The sequence below is a fragment of the Rhincodon typus genome, unplaced genomic scaffold (genome assembly GCF_021869965.1).
Source record: "Rhincodon typus isolate 14 unplaced genomic scaffold, sRhiTyp1.1 hic_rhity00002197, whole genome shotgun sequence".
Taxonomy (NCBI): domain Eukaryota; kingdom Metazoa; phylum Chordata; class Chondrichthyes; order Orectolobiformes; family Rhincodontidae; genus Rhincodon; species Rhincodon typus.
In genome coordinates, this window is record NW_025967835.1 from 1 (window position 1) to 14,190 (window position 14,190).

Sequence of the window (14,190 nt, forward strand, 5' to 3'; positions counted from 1 at the left end):
GAAACTACCATTCTTACCTTGTCTGGTCTAAGAGCCCAGACCCCACAGCAACATGGCTGACTTTTAAATGCCTTCTGGGCAATTAGGGATGGGCAATAAATGCTGGCAAAGCCAGCAATGTCCACATCCCATAAATGAGATTTTTTTAAAAAGTAACAGGTCCAAACAGGTTGATTAAAATAACCAGAATATTATGGTCAGATTGCAGGCTGAACTTCTCTTTTGTTTAGGTTCTTGTGGTTCAGCAATAGTGTCCCCATCTCTGAGCCAGGAGGCCCAGGTTCAGATCCCACTTGCTCCAGAGATGTGTAACAACATCTCTGAACAGGATAATTATAAAGTCTTTATAAATAAATTATCTTTGATGCAGAGAAAATATGAGCATTTTACTTAATTTTAAATTAGTCATGATCAAATTCTCTCCCAATTTACCTCTATATGTTCTTTGGTGATCAGCCACGGTCGATGTGCTAGGATTTTGTTGATTTCATTGAGATTCCTCATTTTCTGAGGTACAAAGTTGAGGCCATTTAGCCATTCAGGATTTCCACCAACCTGAAGAAAGTCATTGATATGGAGGCTGACAAGGTAGGAACACTGATGCCGTGCAGCAGCCTGAAAGACAGATATACTATCAGAACAGACTTTATTCTGAATTTACTCATTCACACAAGAGATCAGAAAAATTCTGCCGATGTTTCACAAACAATTGTGAAGTGTTTCTCAAAATCTTGCTTTGAACCATAGCAAACAGGCAGCCTGAAAGTTCAAAAACTTCTTTGAAAACAAATGTTAAAATGTTGGTCTCGTGCTTGCTCGCTGTGCATTCATGAAGACTTTCAAACTATGATTCCATGTAAGGAACCTTGCAATACACTCAACTTCCTTCATGCTGCTCTCAATAACCCAGATGAATCTTTATTACACCAAAAAAACTACATACCATTGCTTGAAACAGACAACTCGAGTTCTGAAGAGTCACACTGAATTCAAATGTTAACTGTTTATCTCACCACATTTGCTGCCAGACTTGCTGAGTTTTTCCAGCATTTTGTTTTTAAATGCAGATTTCTAGCATTTTGTTGTAAAACATATGCATCATGCTATGAGCAGTCAGCTGCTGAAGCACCGTGAGAGGGAGAAACAGGAAACTTTATGAAAATCCCAAGAACTGGATTAGTTTGATCTTTGCCACTTGCAAATTCAGTGCTGTTCCAGCAATTTTATTCAATTTCCTTTAAGGAATTACAAAGTCCCCAAAGCACTACAAGAGGAACTTACCATTACTGCAATGTAATGTCTATAGTGGTAGGGTAAAGGGCCGTCCATCTGTAAAAGATAGTACTGTGTTTTCCAAAAGCTTTCAAGGTACTGTGGGTGCAAGCCCATCACCATGGTAACATTATCTACACGACCAGTGGAGACAAAGGCTTCAATGAAGATCTGTCTCTCGGCATCTTCTAGATCTTTCTGCAGAATCTGTAACCAAAAGAAATTTTAGATAAACTGTCAAATGATGATTCTTACCAATCCTAAACATCCCTTTCAATAGACACTTAACGTTAAAACTTCGCAATCTTAAAAAGGTAGTTGAAATGCTGAGAGATTCAGTTAAAGTCACCATCAGCCCAGAGGATCATAGGGCCACTCTCTCATAAGACAACTGGTGATGGTTTAACCTGAAGGAAACCATGCCTCAACTGAGGGGAGAGGTCAAGAGGGAGAGTTCTTCATATCCTCCTCAGCTGGTGTGGGAACTGAACCCACACTCCTAGCATTATTCTGCATTCCATAGACTCAGACAGGCAAAAGACTACTTACATGCATTTCCAACCAAACTGAGTTTAGGAGAAGCAATCCCATAATAATGGGGGAGTTTTAAATCAAAAGCTGTTCCTGGAAAACAATGCTTTCAATTTCAGAGTTTTCTGACAGATACATTGCAGCAAATTGTAAAACTCAAAAGACGTCCTGAACAAGGTACCTGGTTAAATGACTGCACTGGTTTGAGTGTAAAGTAGTCGGATTTTTTGAATAATATCGGACATATAACAACAGCCTCTGACCTTGAGAAACTGACCCCAATATCCCTGGCTCAGCAATGGAGAGTTTTCAGGTTTTTGTGCTTTGGTTTTCAACAATGTCAGCAACTGAATATTTGAAACTTACTTTTAAAACTCACATGGGCATTTTTAAACAATTCATTCTCGGGATGAAGGCATTGCTGGCTAAGCCAGCATTTACTGCTCATTCTTAATTGCTCTGAGGGCAGATCAGAGTCAACCACATTGCTGTGGGTCTGGAGTCACACGTAGGCCAGACCGGGTAAGGATGGTAGTTTCCTTCCCTAAAGGACATTAGTGAACCAGATGGGTTTTTCCAACAATCCACAATGACTTCACGGTCGTCTTTTGACTCTTAATTCCAGATTTTTGTTTTTATATATTGAATTCAATTTCCACCATATGCTGTGGCACGATTTGAATTTGGGTTCCGAGGACATTAGCTGGGTCTCAGGATTAACAGTCCAGCAATTAATACCACTAGGCCGTTGCCTCCCCTATAATCTGGAGACACATGTTGGCCAGTCTAGGTAATGATGGCAGTTACTTTTTAACCTTTTATTGAACCGGATAGACTTTTTCCTGACAACAATCATCATCAGATTATTAATTCCAGATAATTTCTGCCATAGCAGGATGTGAAACTGGATCCTGTGGCTTCTGGACAAATAGTCTAGCTGGTAAGTGTTGCTAGCAAAGCATACATTTACAATTTCCTGAATATAGTTCAAATTGAACTAGGTTACTTCTGGAGGAGCCACAAATATAATGGTATACTAGTAAAAAGCCAACTGTAAAACCTGGATGATTATGAACAGCTTTTAAATTCCATAAACCTCAAAATTTTACTGGCCCCGTCCTAAGCCACACCATATCCTGTTCATGGAGCACTTGTGCTCACTGACCTGTAATGCTTCTGAGTTAAGCAAGGCCTCAATTTAAAAATTCTTATTCTCATTTCAAATCTCTTCACAGCCTTGTCCTTCCCTTTTTGTAAACATTTCTGCATTCTTCAAATTGTGCTGGAGCATCCCTGATTTTAAAATCGTTCCACTGTCGGCAATTGTGCGTTCAGCTGACTGATTCCCAAGCTCCTTAAACCACTCTGATGACAGGACAAAGAATAAGCATGCTGCATAAGCAAAATCCCGGAAACAAACCTGAAACATAAGATCTGTTTCTGGTTCTGAAGTGTTAAGATTGCCTGAGGAAACGTACTGTCATTCCTTCAGTTCAACTCACGTCCACAGGGTTTAAGTTTTGCTGTCAATATCCATGATGATTCACTTCAAAGTAACACTATGCTCCCACTGTCCTTGTCTTTAAAGACTCCAGCGAGAAAAATAAATTATGGCAGATAGGCTGCTTTTCCTTCAGTTCAGAGTTTACACATCTACTTAAAAAGGAGATAGACAGGGTAGATGCAGGTAAGATGTTCCCTCGGGCTGGTGAGTCTAGAACCAGGGGGTACCATTTGAAAGTAAGGGAACATCATTTCAGACAGAGAGGAGTAGAATTTTCTGTTTTACTCATAAGGTGGTACATCTTGTAAATTCTCAATTGTCAGAGGGCTGTGCGAGCCCAGACTTCAAACATCTTTAAATTGAGGTTGATTGATTTCAGATTCCCAACGTGAAAGAGAGTCATGAGGGTAAAAGGCACTAAGTGTTCAATCAACCATGATCGCACTGAACGAAAGGGCAGACCTGACGGGCTGAATGGCCTACTCCTGTTCTTATGTTCTAGTGGGAACAGATCTAGGATCATTGAGAAGGGTGGAAACACAGAAGTGAAAGCAGATAGCAAGGAAGTAAAGCAAAGCTTTCTGATTATATTTATTCTTCTTAAAACTAGGCACAACTGAACTCCATGTTAAGCTGTGTCCACATGATATGCAGATATGAAAATAAGGAACAACTAGCTGCCAGTAAACAACTTCCCAGCTGATGTAATATAAGGCTCAGATTAGATCACTTGTTTACTTGAATTGCTGTACTGCCTTACACATGTTGGATCATGGATTTTCTGATCAATTTGTAGAATTAAGAAAAGGGAACAAAACCTCCTCGCGTCAGTTATTGATTCTGCACAGCAGGACTCCGACTCTCAACAAGAAACTCAGGAGGCAAAGTATAAAGTATGGATTAAAATGTTTACAGGACACGGCTGAGCTGCTTAGGGTCAGTGTTCAGCCTTTGCAGTTTTTGCAACCTCCAAACAAGGATTCTCCACCATTGTTAAAAGCAAAACTGGCAGCTTACATTGTCTTAAACGGGCAGCCACTTATTTTTAAAACAGAGACGAGCAGAAATTCTCGCTCCGAGTTGGACAGTTTTTGGAACTCTCTTCTTCGAAAGGTGGAGGAAGCAGAATCTTTGAATGCTTTTAAGCCGAAGTCAATAGATTCTTGATAAAGAAAGATGTGGGATGTGACAGTTATGTGGGGTAGACAGGAAAATGGAGTAAATTACATCAGCCATGATCTCACTGAATACTGCAGGGTTGAGGGGACCTACTCCTGCTCCTAACGTAGATGTGGGTATATTTACATAAATCACATGCACCATGACAATAGTTTCACAGAACCCCTCCACCCAAACCAGCTAGATTTCAATTCCCACACCCTTCCCTAACCCGCTCACCATCCTCCATCGTAATTCTTGTCACCTTTAAAAGGAAATGGTTCAAACCACTTTCTGAACAGCAGACTATGACACTCTCATCCCTGTTCATCTCCAAATGAGGCAATGAATTTCCTTTCAAAGCTAAATACACACAGTTACACTCTCAAACACAGCTACGTAAAGACTGGTGTTGTCTGAAAACCAACTTCTTTATTGACCATTCCTCACTTTGAGCAGGTTGCAGTAATGTAGGAAAGTGACAGCGCTGTGGAAGGATGATAAAATCCAAGCTGAGAAGTTAATTAATATCTGCAACAAGAGAGCCATTATCCTAAAGTGCTTGGCAATCAGACCCAGGGATGGGTTTGTAGAACTGACAGTCCTGTCCTGGGACCAGTCTACGTACACCACAACTGGTGGCTCTATTTTGGTGTTCAACAATAAACAATGTTTCTTTCTAGTCAGGTTTCCCAAGTTAATATACATATCATGTGCTTTTCCTGCATGCTCTAGTCACCAAATTGAGGCATTTTGATTGGAATTAACGCATTCCAAATTATCTTAAAAAGTGGGAGTTTCTGAAATCCAACATGGCCTCAGTCCGGAGACTGCTGGAACGATGGTAGAGTGTACTTGCACTGTCAAGTATTTTCACAATCCACTCCAAACAGATACTAAGCCATCACCCACCACAGAAACACCATCACATAAAAGCTCTTTTAAAATGCAGGAGCTTAATATCTTCAGTGACAAGGTGTCACACGGGAGGCTGCTAAAAAAAAAAACACAAGCCCATGGTCTTCTGAGCAACCTACTGGCTAGAGGATTGGCTGACTGGCAGAAGACAGACAATAGGGATAAACAGGTCTTTTTCAGGATGGCAGCTGTTGTCTAGTGGAGTTCTACAGAGGTCCGTGTTAGGACTACAAATTATTCATGTTGTACTTCAACTATCCGTTCAAAGGAACCGAGGTCATTATCATCTACAAACGTGGAAACACAAAGCTAGGTGGAGGGAGAGGTAGTGTTCAGGAAGTGCAGAGACTGCAGAAAGACTTGGACAGGCTAGGAGAGTGGGCAAAGAAGGGGCAGATGGAATACAATGTGGGAAAGTGAGATGTTATACATTTTGTAAAAATAGAGGCATTGGCTATATTTTCTAAATGGGGAAAGGCTTTGGAAATCTGAAGCACAAAGGAACTTAGGAGTCCTAGTTCTGGATTCTCTTAATTGGCAGTTAGGAAGACAAATGCAATGTTAGTATTAATTTCAAAAGGGCTAGAATACAACAGCAGCGATGTACTGCTGAGGTTGTAAAAGGCTCTGGTCAGACTGCATTTGGAATACTGAGAGCAGTTTTGGGCCCTGAATCTAAGCAAGGATGTGCCAGCATAAGAGAAATGCCAGACACAAGACTCCGCTAAGCAAGAGAGATGTTTACTTCAGGGGATGAAGTTTGGTATAGGAACCACAGGAATGGCCCTGCATGGGGAAGAGGCATGGTTGACATCAGGGCAGGTCCAGTAACATATAAAGTTTGGATATGGCAAGCGCACGGACCATTTGAAAGCTGCAAAAGTGTAATCGGTGGAAGAGCAAAACATGCCCGGTTCCTCGACTGCCATGATCAAATGGTGGAGCAGACTCGATGGGCCGAATAGCCTACTTCTGCTCCTATATCTCACGAGGTGTCTGAAAGTGGGGAGCAAGAAGATGTGACGTGTTTACAAACCAGACATTTGGTTAGGCAGTCGGGACCTTTGCTGATATTTATGTAGAGTTGAAGGCTCGACATTGCTGGAACCATGTTCCTGATATACATGGCAGCCTTATTGTTCAGGCTGTCCAACTGTCAGGGTCCAAATACAAAAACAAAACCTGCCAGTAGAACTGGTTCATGATGTCATCACTGCAGTTATATTGGCAGGGATATGTGGTCACATAGATGACAAGATTGCATCATACAGGAACACCTAAAACATTGTAAACAATTCAGGGCTGGAATCATTTATTTCTGAACAAAGGATTTGACAGTGATATTTAATGAGGCAGTGCTCAGGTAAAAGCTCTAGAGTGCATTACCAGAGTTAATGATAAAATCAAGGGGCATGTCAACATTTAAAGATCGACTAGCTAAATGTCTGTGGGAAAGAGGAATCAAATATGAAAAAGATGAAAGAGACAAAGGATTACAGCTAGAGTTCAGCATGAATGGATTGGACAGACATTTGTATGATGCAATTTCTATGTAACACAGATGAATCTTGAATAACTCAGAATGGAGGTGAAATAAATTTCATTAGGAAATGAAGCTCTAGAATTAAACCTGTTAAATCTGGAGTCTTCCTCACTGCTCTGCAGCCAATGCTCGTAAAACAAGTGTGGTTTATAAAAATAAAAGCAGAATAATCTTGATTCAATCCAAGAATTATAGTTTTGACACAAAAGGAACATTACAGCAGTAAGCACACACAATTAAACCAACAATGACTGGAATTCAAGAAGAGACGGTACCTCTTTGACTGGAATGAAGGCACTTGGACCCTGTCCTAATGGGCGAGGTATTTTCACTCTGCGATCCTAAGAAAAGTACAAGAAAGTCAAAGCTTGTATGACATCATTTGTTTTAAAAGGAATCAAAAACCTTTACATTTCAACTATTTAGAATATTTCACATTTTTATCAGAAGCTGGGTTTGAACCAGCACTTTCGCGTGGAGTGGAGAATAAGAGATTACAGTACAGACTCATTGGAACAACTTGTTCACTTGTCTTGTATTGTCTTTACATTATAAACACATTTGAACAAACACTTACAACTACACTTACCATCAGCAGGTACCAGTCATAGCTCAGGAAGAAGGGCACAGACTGAAGCACACAGTATTCCATTAGATCCTGCCAACCTTTCAAAGATGTGGAATTCTCTTGTATCAAACAATTCACTGACCTATTCCAAATACATGTAGTCTTCCTGTTTCTGAATTACTCAGAATTCCTCACTGATGTCACACCCATACTAATTGCAAAACCAATTAAAACATGTCTCTGTGCTCTACCACAGAATCCATCAGTTACATGTCCCACAGAAAGTTTTAAAAAACTGGGGAATTGAATACCGGTATAAAATTCAGTGTTTAGAGATAGTCAACCCCATTTTGCTCTCATTTGGTCAGGCTATAAAATAACTTCAACACAGTGGTTTCTCGGTTAGGGAAATAGAATACTCGATACTTAGCTAGGAAGGTCAGGGCTCAGTTCCCACATATGCGTGAGCTTAACTGCAGAATGAGATCGAGTTGACAAACAGAGAAATTGCTGCTCAATTTGAGAATTAGATGGAGCCTTGCTCCTTGGGGAAACAGCGGCCCAGATCACTTCTGATGTCATCCTTGTGTCCTGCTGGGAAATGCAGGTAGAGTTTGATCAGGAAGACGAGCCAGTTGGGCAAAGCTTCCAGCGGGAAATTGATGCCCACCATAATGAGGGCAAACTATCCTACTGCAGGAACCAACCTGCATCCTAGTTACCAGTTGTTAAACACTGTCTTATAATCACAGCCACTTGCAACTGTATCAGAAAGTGGAAGACTGGTGCAGAGTGGATCATAGGTGCTGAACGCAGGAATGCTTGAGAGCCCACTCCAAACCCAAAGTAAATAAGTGGTTGAGCTCTCATTCACTTAAACATTCCTGATGGCGTGTCAAAAGCACTTCAAGCAGAGCTGAAATAACCACAGCAAGGCAACAGAAGAATATGAAACGAGAAGGAAAGAATTTATATCAATAAACATTAAAGATGGAGAGAATTTGCCATTTGAAAAACAATTACATCCATGAAAGCAGAAAACAAGGACAAATCATGATATAAAGAAAGCTCATCAGGAGCGGCTGTCTCTAATTTGACTACAGTACTCACCTCTTCGCAGTAACTACTCCAAGTAGGAGCCCCAAGGACATGTGTAGCAGGAATTATAGGAGCAACTCAGAGTACTTTTCGACTTCAGAGTCATTCACCCCACTCCTCCAACAAAGGAACTGCAGTAAGATTTGAAGTTTAAATCTATTCAGTCTGAATACTGAGCTATAAAGTTTGTTTTAATGTGATGGAGGAATGACGTTTCACCCCAAAGCTCTGAATTGACATTTCTGTCTGACAGATCAGTGGCTTTTTTAATTTGGTGTCAGTTTGGACAAACCAAAATCATTCATCCTGCACACATTCATCCTCCTTAGTATCAGGCAAATGAAAACAGCTGCTTTTTTTTTCCTTCATTCAGGAAATATTTTTTCCAGTGGGAAGGCAAAAACACTTGCTGAAACTGCACAAATAAAATTTACTCAACGGTAAACTCTGATCAGCAGTAAGGGCACAGGGTAGTAAAAACACAAAGTTCTGTAACTGTATGGTGGGCAGAAACCAAATTCTGTTTCCATCTTCCTTTAGAGAGAGTTTGGAAGGTGACCACACAACCTCGAAAAGCAGCAGGTTCTGAAGGAGGACAGTTACGAGTCAACCACATTGCTGTGCTTCTGGAGTCACATGTAGGCCAGACCAGGCCAGGACGGCAGATTTCCTTCCCTGAACGACGTTAGTGAACCTGATTTTTATGACAATCAACATGGTCGCCTTTAGACAACCTTCTTATTCCCAATTTTTGTTAAATTCAAAGTTCATTATCTGCCAGAATGGTATTTGAACCCACACCCGGAGAACATTAGCCTGGGGTTTTCCCAGCAGAGAGGGAAAAAAAAAAAATAGGGAATAATTTCCACTTTCATCTTCAGTCTTTTCTCAACATAGACTGTCCAAAGAAGACTGTCCAAATTTCATTGCTACTCCCCAGGGCGGGAGAGACAGCATGTTGAACCAAAGTGTAGGCATAAAAATAGCTTTCTTCCAAGTTAGAATCAAGGCAATGCATACAACTGGGACTCTGTGTACTCTCTCCCTGGGTAATCCTGGGTAATTGAATTCCTGGCTTAGGCAAAAACTGACCGAAGAAAAATGATTACACATGGTTCTGAACGTGACACTGAGTAGCAAGCATATAGAAATACACAAGGTCCCATTTTAAAAGGGGAAACTTACACCATAGGAATGCAGGTGACATCAGAGAAGGGTCAAGCACCATTCAACTAGGGTTCAGTAAATTGCCAACGTTTCCCCCGAGAATAAGGGGCCATTTGGCCTGTCGGGTCTATTCATACTTTGGAGGCACAGTGTAGCCTAGGCCCACTCCACCCTTTTTGTCACAGCGCTGCATTATGTTTCCTTTTGGATTAGGCCGAGTGGTGAGATGCTACTTTCAGTGACATCAGCACCCAGAGCCCATCCAATGTTACTGCTCCATTGCCGAGCCTGAGTCAAAACAAATCGGCTTTTCTCCAATTCACTCAACACGAGGGTGTCACTGGTATTTATTACCCATCCCTAATTATTCAGAGGGCAGTTAGGAGTCAACCAAATTGCTGTGGGTCTGGAGTCACATGTAGGCCAGGCCAGGACAGCAGATTTCTGACAGAAGTTACTGAACCAGATAGGTTTTTATGACAATCAATATGGTCGCCTTTAGACTACCTTCTTATTCCCAATTTTTATTAAATTCAAAGTTCATTATCTGCCAGAGTGGGATTTGAACCCATGCCCTGCGAACACTGGCCTGGGGTTTTGGATTGCTAGCCCAGTGACATTACCATCATGTCACAGTCCTCCAGAGATTGAAAATCAAATTCAATGACTGGTGACCTCTTCTGGAATAGAATCACAGAACGGTCACAGCACACAAGGAAGTCATTGAGTCCACTGTCTCTATGCTGGCTCTCTGCAAAAGCAACTCACCTGCAGCCACTCCACTCTCCTGCAAATCTTTTACTTGCAGATCCAATTCCCTTTCAAAAGGGAGGACCAAGCCTGTCTGAATCACACTCTCAGGCAGCACATTCTGGATCCTAACTACTCTCTGTGTGGAGATGTTTTTCCTCATGTCACCATTGCTGTTTTTCTCACCTACCTTAAACAGGTACCTTCTGTTTCTCAATCCTGCCACGAGTTTCTCCCCCTCTACTTTATCTGGGCTCTGCAGGAGTTTGAACACATCTATTCAATGCCATCTCCTGCTTACAGGCAGCCATTGTTCACTCTCAATATTGTTGCCAATTTCTCAGGGTTATATCCATTCTTACCCTATTGAAGTTTTCTTCCTCTGCATTGCTTCTGGTTTCTTTTTTTTACATTCCACACATTGAAATTTATCAGTAAAGCTCTCTCAACTGCAAGTTTATGAAGACATAACTACTATCATCCAATTAAATCAGACAGGAGGCAAAATGTTCTCTCAGATGGGTCTTTGGAGCTTTCCTCCTGAAATGATGTTGGAAGCAGAGTCCTTGAATAAATTGAGTGTAAAGGTGGATAGATTCTTGTTAAGCAAGGAGGTGAAAGGTTATCAGGGGTAGGCAGGAATGCAGATTTGAGATTACAATCAGGTCAGCTATGATCTTATTGAATGGCAGGGCAGCTTTGAGGGACTGAATGGCCTAATTCCTGCTCTGAATTCCTATATTTGTACATTCCAGGTCCCCAGGCCTGTAAATCCAAATGCATTTTTTTCTAGCAGTGGTCCGGTGCTGACAGTGCCGAATTGTGCTTCTTTTTTTTTTAAAATTTGTTCATGGTATGTAGATGTCACTGGCTAGGCCAGCATTTATTGCCTCTCTCCAACTGTCCGGAGGACAGTGAAGGGTTGATCACATTTCTGTGGGCCTGGAGTCACATGCAGACTAGTTCAACTAAGGACAGATTTTCTAGGCCTCTTGTGGTACAATGGTAGCGTTCTTAGCTTTGAGCTAGAAGGCCTTGGTTCAAGTCCCACTTACTCCTGAGGCATGTCATAACATGTCTGAACAGGTTGATAAAGCAAGAACAGATTTCCTTCCTTAATATGTCAGCAATTTTTTTTAAATTGAATTCAAATTCCACCATCTGCCAAGGTGGGATTTGAATCCACTTCCTCAGAACATTAGTCTGGAGTTCTGGATTAGTACTCCAGTGATATTGGGGCATTTTCACTACACCACTGTCTCCCCAAGTGGCTGATTTTCCCTCTCCCTTTCTCTTCCCCTTCCTGAAAACCACCATTAAACCACAATTGCTGGGATCTGCAGAGCACCAAGTATGGAACTCAGTTGGGTCAAAGTTCAAGCCACAAGCCAGGGAGCCAGCACAAAAATCTAGACTGACATTCCAGTGCAGCACTGAGGGAGTGCTGCGGTGTCTCATGTGCCACCTTTCAGATGCTCCAGTTGTTCTTAGGCAGATGTGACCAATTCTGTGCTGCCATTTTGATATCTCCAGCATCTTGGTCAATCATTAAATCACATGACTCAACCAATTGGCATTTGTGGGAGTTTTCTGTGTACAAATGAGCTGCCATGTTTCTTACATTTTATATCAACTACACTTTGAAAGTACTTCATTAATTTTAAAGAACTTTGGAATGTCTCGAGGTTGTGAAATACAAGTCTCTTCTTTATTCTTCATTAATCTATCAGGAGAGAGTGGTTCTGGGAGATGGAGAGGCAAACAGCACCAAACATACAATAAAACTATCATATTACATCTGCACTTTAAATGGGCTTGCAAATACCAGAACATAGTCACATTGTAGTTGTTAAGTCTTTATGCCATGGACAGAGACAAATAAAACCTTCACATGCAGCCTCAGGTTTGTTGCCTTTCACGTTTCAAAGTGGTTTTAACAGGAGATTCGTTCAAAAAAAGTTCGGTATTATTTTACATGCACTGATGGTTACAGGAGGAAAGTTCAGGACTTGTGCTGAGCCTCAAGAAACATTATATTGCAGACATTGTATCTGGCAGGTAATCTTATACAGAAACACAGACCAGGTCAAACTGAAGGCTACAGTTAATGCTCCAACCGTTTACATGTTGATTCAGCACGAGTTACAAAGAGGATTCTTAAGGAGCTTGAGAGAGTAAATGTTGAGAGCTTGTTTCCCTCATGGGAGAGTCTAGGACCTAAGAACATAGTCTCAAGAATAAAAGGGGTACCAATTTAAGACTGAGATGAGAAGGAATTTGAGGTTGAGCATCTTTGGAACTCCTTGCAACAGAGAGCTGTGGGGGCAGAATCCCTGGGTATATTTAAGGCCGAGACAGATAGGGAAAGGGCAGGAAAGTGGACGTGAGGAATGCTGGATCAGCCATGATCCTATTGAATGGTACAGTAGGCTCAAGGGGCCGAGTGGCCTACTTCTCATGCTATTCCTTATTGTTTTAGTTTCAGGAGCATAAATAAAACCTTGTTTTAAAATACATTTACATGCCAATGGATAGCACGACGTGCCAACAATCTGCACGATGGCTTGCTGAAAGGGTCTTTAGATGGCAGCTTGCGAGGGTTATACATGGATTCAATATTATTTCCAGCAGCCAATTCCCCAAGTGAAACCCGTTTATAAGGGAACACTTATATTCCCATTTCTGTTCCTACTCCCACCCCGATCCACTTCCTTAAAAAAAACTCAAAACATCAAGCAAAAAAGTTCTTTTTTAAAAAAACTGTCCCACTTATTTATATTTGCACAATGCTTGAGTGTACTCTTCTTTTAACAGCCCAAGCTCTCACATGGTAGCACCCACGAATACTCACCTAAGATGTTTGCAGAAGTTATACCGATGCCTGTGTTAAGCTTGGAAAGGGTGATAGGCAGTCTACTGCTGAGTTCTGGAGACCACGGTCAGGTTGCTTCTTCACTTCTAATGATGAAGAATGTCTGAAACTGCCTGACTGATGCTAAAATAGTCTTTGAAGGTACTTCAGTTTTAATTTTAGTCTAAAAGTTGATATGGGACAATCAGCATGGTTCTGTTCAAACTCCTGCCTGTGACTTAACAGGTTAAAAAAAATTGAAGTGTACTGGAGGACTGCATCAAATAAGCTAGACCAGAGTCAGTGCATTTCCAAGAGAACATTGCTTGAGTAAAGGTTGCTATGCTGCAGATGTCAACAGGCAGTAGTTCTGATAAGTTTAGTGCAGGCTAATGATACCAAGCCACAAATCAAAGTGCATCAAGCTCTCTCAGCTTAACATCATTATCGTTTTCTTATTTGCATCAAGATACCACAAAGTCCACCCCCACACACTTAGCTAAATGAGTGCCAGTCTTAAAGCAAAGACTTCCATTGACATAGCACCTTTCACAACCACAGCAAGCTCCCACACACAAACATGAGACAACGGTCAGATCATCTGATTTTTCAGATGTCGGTCGAGCAATTAAATACTGACCAGGGTTAACTCCTGGCTTGCCTTTGCCACAGAATCTTTTAGATTCATCCAAGATGCAACAGGGACTCAGTTTAGCACATCACCTGAAAGCTGGAGAGTGCTGCATTCTGTCAGTGTAGCACACTGAATGTCTGCTTTGATTTTTGCTCAACTTCTGAAGTGCAGCATACTTCAGCCTCTGGAGACAAAA

General features: G+C 41.3%; 1 protein-coding gene across 1 annotated transcript in view; it reads right to left on the reverse strand.

Annotated features, from left to right (window-relative positions):
• Positions 1 to 171: 171 nt before the first annotated feature.
• LOC125481448 (sestrin-1-like) overlaps positions 172 to 14,190 on the reverse strand; it is a 17,412-nt gene continuing 3,393 nt past the window's right edge. Inside the window, exons 2-4 of the mRNA XM_048592999.1 lie at positions 7,202 to 7,267; positions 1,282 to 1,479; positions 172 to 615 (exon numbers count right to left, since the gene is read on the reverse strand). Of these exons, the coding sequence (XP_048448956.1) occupies positions 412 to 615; positions 1,282 to 1,479; positions 7,202 to 7,267 (468 nt within the window). The 3' untranslated portion in view covers positions 172 to 411. The remainder of the gene's footprint in view (positions 616 to 1,281; positions 1,480 to 7,201; positions 7,268 to 14,190) is intronic.